The following is a 10,176-nucleotide window of genomic DNA, read 5'->3' as shown; positions in this document are numbered from 1 at the left end:
GGAAATATATTATAGCAAAACTTTTAGAAGATAATAAAGTATGAAATTTTATTTCACATGAAATTTGAGAAATTTTATATCTCTAAATTCAAACAAAAATATCATGGATAAATTAGCTGACACACAAGCCTAAGTATGCAAGTAAAAATATATATAAAATTGAACAAAATGGCAAGAATTGAGTACAAAGCCAGGGTACAAATGGGCAAAAGGGTCAATTTCCTGCATTTATAATAGGGCTGTAGTGTAACTAATCTTCTACATTGAAATAGTACAACTAATTCAATGTAGAAATATCTAGCAATAGATGTTTCATCTATTACTAAATGAAACATTCCTGGTATGTGTTCAGACCTCTGAGGATAAAGAATATTCTGCATTGTTCTTCCATATTCTTGGTAGATAACTCAAATGACACTATCAGAGATCACATGAGAACATTATAACAAAGGCACACTTACTATTGTTCCAAATATTCTGGAAAGCTCTATCTAGGGACTGCTAATAGTGTTACTTTTTCATTGTATTATAATCATTTATAATCCATAGACTGTTAGCCCAATCATTTTCACAGGCTCAGATGATTTGTCTCATCTTGGTTTGTAACAGAAATCAAAAAGGAACAGTAAGCATCCGAAAATAACTCCAAGAAGCACAAAAACTTGTATGACTCGACATGTTTAAGGTAATAAAAAACAAACAAGGAATCATCTGAGACCAGATTTAATGTTTGCAAACAAATATGACAAATTTTTGAGCAAGACACACTGACATGTTATACATGCACCATATTTAAATGTTAGTATTTGAGAAAAAGTAGCAGACCTCCACCGAAGACAACATATGTCACAATTTCCCAGAGAAGGCAGCTTCCTGGCTAATAAATACAAAGTTAAAAACACTTCTATCCATATTTTATAGATTGTCAATGATACAGAAAAGAACTTGTAGTATATTTTCTTACACAGTCACAAGTTGGTCAGGATCCTGTTTATTCTCAGTATACTGACATGTAGTAATAATGTCTATTATGTAAACATCTCTCCAGGTACCAGTATTACAGTATGAATCACGTTCCTTTAGTTTGCTCTTTCATTCACAAAGGTAGACCAATTTAAGAAAGTGCAAAATGTTTATGTAAAGGAATTGCTTTGTATAGATGCAACACCATCTAGTGGCACAAATTGGTAATTGCAATTAACTAAGCCATCACTAGCAGAATACACCAGCTGAAAAAGCCTAGTAAAAGACACCATGTTTGGTTAAGCCTCTATCTACAGCACTCTATCTACAGCACTCTACACCAAACCAATGCAAGAATGGTAGGTGATAATGATTTGTAGCTGTATGAAAAATGAAGTTTAGCCCAAAATTATATGAACTGAAAAGAAACCTGGGTTTTGCATTTATTTTTCCTTTCAGGGATATGATATCAAATGGTGATCCAAAAAGTAATCTGCTTTCCCAACTTAAATTGTTAAGTTTACCGTTAAACCTGTAGTATTAACATGAAGAAGCAAAAGGAGGTTAACTTCATAAACACTTGTGTATAGAAAAACAAAAGTGGAATACCACCATCAAACAGCAGAACATTTTTAACAAGTGTGTTTGGGTGGTAATTAATAAAACATAATTTAGATCTCCACAACATGAAAATGTAACCGGCTTCAGGGTTTATAATCTTAATTAACAAGTGGGGAACGTACCAGTGTTCTTTTTATTGTCATTTTAGAGATGAAATTATATAAGATGTTTTGCTACCTTCAGCCATTACAGCCGCCTGTAGCAACACTTTACAAAAGATAAAACTTTAAATATTTAATAGATAATTGGATAAAGCCATGGTTTACATGAATGTAAAAGAGCAATTAAAGGAGCTGAATCACACTTCTACAAATGAGAACTTTACTCTTGATTCAGGCTAATTCATTCAGTAGTTTTTACACCTAACCTGAACTAGAGCCACGACACATTTTTGTGATTTGAAAGAAAACATTTGTTGTAAGACACAGTTTTCACAAGTTCAGACATGGCTAAGGCTCCTTTGTTAACTTAAGAAAGAAAATAATTGTAAAAATCCTTACAGTGACAGAAGGTTAATCCAGAACTTTTAACTTCCAAACATTTAGAAAATAAATGTCTATTTTTTATAAAGTAAAAAGCAAACAACAGCTTGTCTTTGGGACTTACTAAGATTTTTTATTCTTTTTTTTTTTTTACCCGCATGGGTTACGATGAACAAACGTCAGTTTCGGTGCAGCAGGAAGTTCTTGATGGGTTCTGGTAGTGGTAACGAAGCTATGTGGTTCAGACGACTTTTGCCCATCGTTCTGCGGATCTGGATGCGACACAGATGTGTGAGCCTATGAGGGTTTTCTGTCAAGGAAAAATAAAAACAAAGGCGGCTAAGTGGCTGCACAAAAGAGTCAAAGGATAAAGGTTTAGAAATTATTCATAATGTGACGTCACGTGGCGTAAAAGTTAGAGTCCTCGTCGCGGTTGTCCAGAATTTGTTCTTTAAAAGTCTTAGTAATGACTCTCTAATAACATTATTTAATCTGATAGTGCACTATTAAGACAGTCTGCCTTAATGAGGATTCACTGACTTTAGCAAACTGAATACTTAAAGTGGCTCCAACTGAAGACTGCTCAACCTACTTTTTGACTAATTCAGCTAATATTTATTTGACTTCTTGGGGACCATCGGAAATCATTGAACGATCATTGCAAGATGGTCAGGTGATCTTAAAATATAAATAAATACAAAAGGATGGCAAAAGTATTATCTCATATTGCATTATCTATTTCTCATGTTTACACCTATGTAACAAGTTTCTATAAATGAACTAACACAACAGCAGCTAAAACCCTTGCTGAATGAGCTCTCCATTAATGTCTACACACTTGCAAACTATTTCCACTCACTCTTTGCTTCCAGGAACACCCTGAGTGCCTCCGGATCCACCTTCCTTCGGTTTGGTGCCTCCAGTGCCACCTGCTCCCATGGGACCAGCGCTGGGTCTGCGCCATGGTCCAGCAGCAGGTGGACGAAGCTCACCTCGCATCCATGTCGTAGCACTGCGTCGAGCAGGCAGGAGGCGAGGCCCCGAGTCAGGGCCTCTTGGCAGACGGGCCCCGTGTAGTTAAAGTCGGGCTGCGCGCCGGCTTGGAGCAGCAAACGGAAAGATTCGAGATGATGGTAGGCAGCGCTGATGTAGAGAGGACACACCACCAGGGTGCTAAGGGTTCGAGCACTGAGGAGGAGCCGGGGACCCAGCTGGTGGTCCATGTCAACATCGGCATTGAATCTAGAAAGATACAAGAAAAGTTGCATGGTTTTATGAATGCAATTTAGGGCAACGAGAACAGAAAGAAAACTAAAACTGATGTTTTAAAAAGCCACATATCTCATAACTGTCTGGCTTCATAATAAACAATCTTCAATATTATCATTAATCTATGATAAGGAAGCTGTCACTGTCCTGTCACTGATATAAATGAATTATATAAAAAAAAGATTTTGTGTACTTTAAAATAGTGTACGATACAGTAGAAATAACTGTTTTGTTTTGTTTTGTATGGAATGTAAGTTTAAAAATTACAACGATATCTCAAATTCAAACTGAGCAAGCATAGCATCAATTAGAAAAGAAACAAAAACTCCAAAGCTTCTGAAGTAAACAGCACAGGTTGGAGAATTTGTCTACAGGACAACTGTTGCATAGAACATGTGGAGGAATATGCTCTGGTCAGATCCAAATAAAACTGAACTTTTATGCATATACAAAATGCAAAGTGTGATGAAAAACTGACATTTCCAGACATCCTGAACACACCATTCGCACTATTAAACATCATGCTTTGGGGAAGCTGGTCAGAGCTGACGAGAGGATGGACGGAACTAAATGTACAGAAAAAAATGAAAGAAAACCAGAAGTTCCAAAATTCTGGAGAAAGTAAGCCTTCAGTAAACGCACACCTTCCACCACCAAGGCTCTTTGATGAGGGACGCGTTTGTAGAAATGGCTGTCAATGCTAGCTTGTTCACTCTGTGTTGATATGTTCTGGCTGTTAACTGGTTTTCTTTGAGGTTCCAATAATTCATTAATGAATAAACTTACAGACAGAGCCGTTTTCCTGTTTCACAGACTAAGCACTCTGCTATGCTCATTGTATTTGGAAGTGACTGGTGTAGCAGCAGCGTGCTACGTTGGGATCAGGTTTCTCTCACTCGGCAGCACGTCTGAGGGAGACCTGAGCCTTGGCTGACCAGGTCACATCACACACACACACACACATAGGCTGACAGAGAGCAGCAGACAGGACACACACTCTTCTATCGCTCAGTCACAGAAAAGCACTAATTACCAAATTTTAGGATATTCCAACTTTTATATGTCCAATTCCACAAATCTGCCCACATTATCTACACTGATGAATGGTTTTGACTTGACCTGCTGTCTGATCCAGATACAGTTCAAAGTCCATATTTGATACAAAAAAAAAGCTGGTTTAAGTTGAATTATACTCATGTGTTAAAAGGGCCCAATCAAAGTCCAGACTAATAAACAAGCAAGTCTTACAAAGCAAGTCTTATCTGAACTATTTTCCAAATGATAATGGAGAAACATTTCAATGCAAAGCTGGTCTACAAAGCATTGAATCAGGGGGCTGAATACAAAAAATAAACAACACACTAACTTTCATTTAGGATTCTTTTAAAAAGAACATCTACAATCTAATAAAATACATTGAAATTATTGTTGTAATGGGAGAATAACAAGAGGATGTCAAGAGGAAACATGATTAAAAATATAATTAGTAAATTAGAGTAATTCAGCACAGTACAGTAATTATAAAGTAAAAAGAAATTTTATTTGTAGGATATAATACACCTATAAATCTGCTGGAGGTCAAAGTAAGAGGTTTGTATGTTGCTTCGTCTCACCTGATGAGCTCCTGCAGGATGTCAACCCTCCCGACCCGCGCCGCGTGGTACAGCGGGGTGCTGCGGTGGTGGCGGCTCCCGTTAGGATCGGCGCCGGCTTCCAGGAGGATCCGAACGCAGTCCAGGTGACCGTTAACCACCGCTACGTAGAGCGCCGTCTGACCTTTGACATCGACCAGGTCCACTTCAGCTCCCTGTGCGATCAGGTAGGCCACGCAGGCAGCGTGTCCGGCTGTCGCTGCGATCCGCAGGGGCGTACAGGGCAGACAACCGCAGCACCACACCGACTTCTCATTAATACGCCTGAAACCAAAAAATTGGAGTCTTATGATTGTTTTTAAAAAATGGTACCACTCAAAGTAACACCAGAAAATGTGCCATAAGAAGAATAATACGTCACATCTGATATTCTCTAAAACTAAAACATAGACAACACACAGCTTTTGTATTTTCTCTGTAATCTTTCAGTTGTTTTCTCTAGGAATTTGCAAAACCTGAGAACTACAGCATAGATTAGGTGTTGTTCTTCGATCAGTCCAGCAGTCAGCTGGCCTCACCGTCTGAAGTCATCTTCCTGCAGCAGGTTCCTCAGGGTGTCCAGGTCGCCCACGTAAGCAGCGTTGTGGAGCCGCATGTCATCCTGATCTAGTGGTTTGTCACAGAACTGCTCCTGGAGCCATTCCTTCAGGTTACGACCTGATAGACAAGACAGACAGACCGAGGTTCTGACACACACTTTACATTCAGTTCTGCTCAAAAACTGTATTTCTGTGTCATTGTCTTTCTGACTGTGCAGTGAAACTGACATGAGCGCATATATTTCTGTGAACAAACAATCAATTGTGGTATTGAGAGTTTATATCTCACATTCAATCACAAAATTTTTATCTTGCGCGCTCTACTTATAATATAATTTGGCACAATATAGGTAAAACCGCGTTGATATTATTGATAAAATATATATTTTTTCCTTTATTTAATCAGGTAAACCCCGTTGAGATCTAGATCTCATTTTCAAGAGGGACCTGAGCAAAAAATTTGCAATACATAGCATATTAATATTAATATTAAACACACAACTGTTACAGTTCTTTTTATGTGGCCCTCTGGAGTGTAGAGGGCCACATAAAAAGCTATGGCCCCTGGACCTTGAGTTTGTCTGAAAACGTGGACTATGGAAAGCCAGCAGAGGCAGTGTTATGGTTTGGGCAAGACTGGACTGAAAACTATCAGTTTGAGGAGTCAGATCTCCATTCGTGTGTTTGTGGGGTATGCCAGACAAACAAGGCAGACCCATGAAGGCCCCACCTCATAAACGAACAGGACTTAAAGGTTCTGCTGCTCCAGATACCACAGCATGCCTCCATGCGCCAAAACGGAGACTAAAAAACACCGTTAGGCAGGTGGTTATGATCTTATGCTATCTCGATATACTTAAACGTGTTACAAAATGATCAATGCAGCTCTATAATGATTCCTGTCATTCATCCGTTATTAAAAGCCTCTAATTAATACGCCATGAAGAGTGTATGTAAACGTCTGACTGCAGCATCAAAACCTTAAAGAAGCAGTGTGTGTGTGTGTGTGTGTGTGTGTGTGTGTGTGTGTGTGTGTGTGTGTGTGTGTGTGTGTGTGTGTGTGTGTGTGTGTGTGTGTGTGTGTGTGTGTGTGTGTGTGTGTGTGCAATGAGTCAGACCGCCGTCAGTTTACCTGCAGCAGTGCTGGGCAGGTCGGACACAGTGATGAGCGGGGGGAAAATGATACTGGGCGACTCGTCAACATCAGCGGCTGGACCGTCCGCCATGCTTCCGCAGAGTTCACGCAGCCAAACCGAACCCCTTTACTTTCACTTCACTTATTAAAAACTAAAAGAAAAAATGAGCCAGCAGCGCAGAGGACAAGAGAGAGCAGGACATAAACAAGCCTGTTGATGATGGAGGATCGGGCTCGGATCGCTGCGCTGCTTCCTGGTTGCGCTCAGCTGCGACATTTAAAGGGAAACGCATCTTTTTCAAATACAAACGAGTCATAGCTAAATAACACGATATCATGGCGGCTGTTAACGGCCTGTCATGTCCTGAACCGATGAGTAATAGAGGACACTCACTTATAGTTATTATCATAGCTTACAGCCATTGGAAACTCTAAATTCAGTCGGTCTGGTCATTTGAAGATTGCTTAAGCCTAAAGAAAAACAATTTTTTTTTACATATTCTATTGTTCTGTAACAGCACTATGTGAACATAATAGCTCACAGTTCTATGTGAACATAGCAGTTCACGTAGTGCTGTATCCACCCATATATGAGGAAAGTTGAGTGGAAAGAAAAACGTGGAAGAAAAAAATTGAAAAGTCCACTCAAGAGTTTGGGAGGACTGGAGTCATTGCTTTAAAAGTGCACCATGTACAAGAACAAGATATTGCACAATACAAGCACATTTAGAACACAAGAAAAATAATATTACATATTTATTACAAAATAACACAAGATATAACAACTGTGAAACTCAGTTGGATAACTTAAAAAGCGTACAAGATGTGGATATTTATTTATAGACACCAACAAACTATGTACAAGAAAAAAAAGATAGACATCCAGGTGTATTAGTTAAATTGGTTCAATTCAATTTATTTATATAGCATCAATTCACAGCTAATGTAATTTAAAAAAAAAAGAGAAGCAGTTCCCAATTTATTTCCAACATTACAGAAATACACAATACAGAAATACACAATAAGTGAAATTCATACCAATAAATTAGAGGCATGTTGACATATAATCATTGACACACACACACACACACATTGAGTCCCTGATTTTGAATGAATCCTTTCTGAGCATAACATTTGTGACAGAGGACAGCTAATTGCATTCAGTTGGTGACTTAACACATACTGAGCTAGTATGTGGCCACGGTGGGAAGAAAAAACTCCCTTACAGCAGAGTATTTTGATCTAGTTTCTAGGCAAATTATCTTATTACACTTGAAATAAGACAAAACCTTTTCACATGTAACTTTTATGCAAAATATAGGAGCCTATTATAAGTCAGTAATATTCTTTTTAAAAAGTATTAGTTCCACTGGCAGATTGTTTCACTTATAACAAGATATTTTCCCATGGAACTCAAACTTTTTCATTAATGTTCAGGAATTACTTACTTAAAACAAACTCACATGTTGCAGAAAAGTTACTTGCATATTAGTTTTGTCTTATTTAAACTGTACCTAGAATTTTGCACATTTTCTGCTTTTTGCAGTGCAAGAAAAATCTCCTAAGCCAACTGGTGATGCAAGTAGGTTGAAACCAAACACTGAGGAAAAACCCCACAGAACCGAGATGCATAGAAAAAACTAAGATACATTAGGATGAAAAACAGAGTACATGTAGTTAGTCACAGCTGTAAATCTTTCAACGACTCTGTCCAGGAAAGAGACGAGGTCGTAACCATTATTATTTGGGCCATTTAATGCTCTATGGAAAAGGATCAGAAAGCAAAAGAGAAAACTGTACTTCCTGTTCAGTCTTTAGGTTCTTCAGGCCTCGCACCAAGATGCTGCATGCCATCAATAAATCTTGTGAGTGAAATATCATCTGCAGTTAGGGTAGCAACATCTGAAGCTGGGAAGTAAAAAAGCTGAACAAGCTGATAAAAAAAGCTGACTGTGTTCTGGAAACTGTGCTGTTGCACATAAGAGATGAGGAAGAGAATTTAACAGAAAACCAAGAGCATCTTCTTTACTCCTCTGCTTCATTAACATCTTAAGCAGTCACAAAGTCCCATGTCTAAGGCTTTGAGACTTCAGCAAACCAGTATGAGATAAATTAATCACAACTAGAGAAAAAACGAACCAATGGTAACAAGTGCTTGTTGACCAACTGTTTCTTTTCTATTATCTGTCCAGGTTTTTTTTGTTTTATTTCGCCTTTTTTTTTTGCAGCAACAACTTTGAGCCGAAATCTATACTGTCTTTTTAAAGGAGGAGGACAAAAATATGTATGTTTTTATGCAACAAATAAACATTGAATAACCTGTTAGGTTTACGGAGCCTTTTAGGATAAATTAAATCCTTGCAAAAGTGGTCAGAGTCAGAGCTAAAGAGATGGAATTAAAGAAAAGAAGAAGGATTTTTAAAAGGTTGAGGTTAACTTTACAAGGAAGTTGGTCTAATTGTAAGTGTAAAATAAATGCACTTGAAGTGAAGTGCTCACCATCTTTGTTATAGTGAGTACAGATGGAGGCATGCAGCTGTAGCTTTATGCAGCCTGATGACAGACACTGGACCGTGGTGGAGCTCTAAAAATAAACGCCCCAGTCAGTGGAGCCAGGCGGCCCCATAACTGGACAGGCTGCCTGCAGGGATCTGGCTTTGTGTAGAAAAGGGGGCGGAAAAGAAATGCTGAGCTGAAAGATTACCGTTTGAATGATTCCTCATTGTTTTCATTGACTGTACTCCACACAAACAGGACAAGACTTTGGGATAATGATGCAGTGGCGTGGCAACTGGCTTTCAATCTAGAAGAAAAGATCCGCAGTAATGCAGCCTGGTCAGTTTATCCCACTGCTGTCAGGAAACTGAGGCTACTATTCACTCTACAATTCAGTGTATACAGGATGAAAACAGATCCGTTCTGCTTTGTGCCACAGTCTACTACAGTGTTGTTCCAACCCTTTATGTAGCCATCGTCTGATGACTACTGTCACAAAGCTCTACTCATCTCAAACTAGTTTCATAGTGGTTTGCAGAAGATTCACATCATGGATTCTCTCACATCAATGTGAAAAAACAGTTGTTTCTGACACCTTGTTCAATTTGTTAAATGTGAGATTTAAGGTGGTTCTGAAGTCCAGCCTGATACTAGAAAGGCACACCTCAGTCACAAGTGAGTGTGTGGCCCCTCTGGGGGTCTCTTTTTACTGGGAATTCTGACATTTCTGGAGATTCTGACTTTAATCTCAATTCTATTTTTTTTTTTCTTGAATTTGTTTTTTCTTTTTTTCCCCCATGGAACTCCAACTTTGTTTTCCCTCAGAATTCTTACTTTTCTGGGGATTCTGAGAAACAAATCTGTCCTAATCCGCAAAAACACCTTTTTCACATTGCTGCTGCTTTATTTTCTAATAGAGGGTGAAAACAAAACCGTTGTTGTTCAGCTGCTGAAAAAGAAAGGTTGAATGTTTATGAGACCTCAAGAGAAAATCACTTTCTTGCAGTGTGACGGAAGGT

The 10,176-nt window shown here is 38.6% G+C and overlaps 1 protein-coding gene across 1 annotated transcript; it reads right to left on the bottom strand.

Annotated features, from left to right (window-relative positions):
* Nucleotides 1–707: 707 nt before the first annotated feature.
* On the bottom strand, nt 708–6,991 carry asb1 (ankyrin repeat and SOCS box containing 1). Its single transcript, XM_005801258.2, has 5 exons — nt 6,659–6,991; nt 5,506–5,644; nt 4,949–5,251; nt 2,926–3,308; nt 708–2,376 (listed from the first exon to the last, which is right to left on the bottom strand). The coding sequence occupies exons 1-5, from the start codon at nt 6,750–6,752 to the stop codon at nt 2,246–2,248; spliced, it is 1,050 nt and encodes a 349-aa protein (XP_005801315.2). The 5' UTR covers nt 6,753–6,991; the 3' UTR covers nt 708–2,245.
* Between the last annotated feature and the right edge of the window lie 3,185 nt (nt 6,992–10,176).

The sequence above is a fragment of the Xiphophorus maculatus genome, chromosome 7, assembly GCF_002775205.1.
Source record: "Xiphophorus maculatus strain JP 163 A chromosome 7, X_maculatus-5.0-male, whole genome shotgun sequence".
Classification (NCBI taxonomy): domain Eukaryota; kingdom Metazoa; phylum Chordata; class Actinopteri; order Cyprinodontiformes; family Poeciliidae; genus Xiphophorus; species Xiphophorus maculatus.
Note: the sequence above shows the minus strand (reverse complement) of the source record. Positions and strands in the feature narration are given on the sequence as shown.

Coding starts and splice junctions, on each gene's coding strand:
- asb1 (XM_005801258.2), bottom strand. CDS start 6,752: ATGGCGGACGGTCCAGCCGCTGATGTTGACGAGTCGCCCAGTATCATT. Junction 5,252..5,505: donor CAGGAAGATGACTTCAGACG/GTGAGGCCAGCT, acceptor TTTTGGTTTCAG/GCGTATTAATGAGAAGTCGG. Junction 3,309..4,948: donor ATCCTGCAGGAGCTCATCAG/GTGAGACGAAGC, acceptor GTATCTTTCTAG/ATTCAATGCCGATGTTGACA.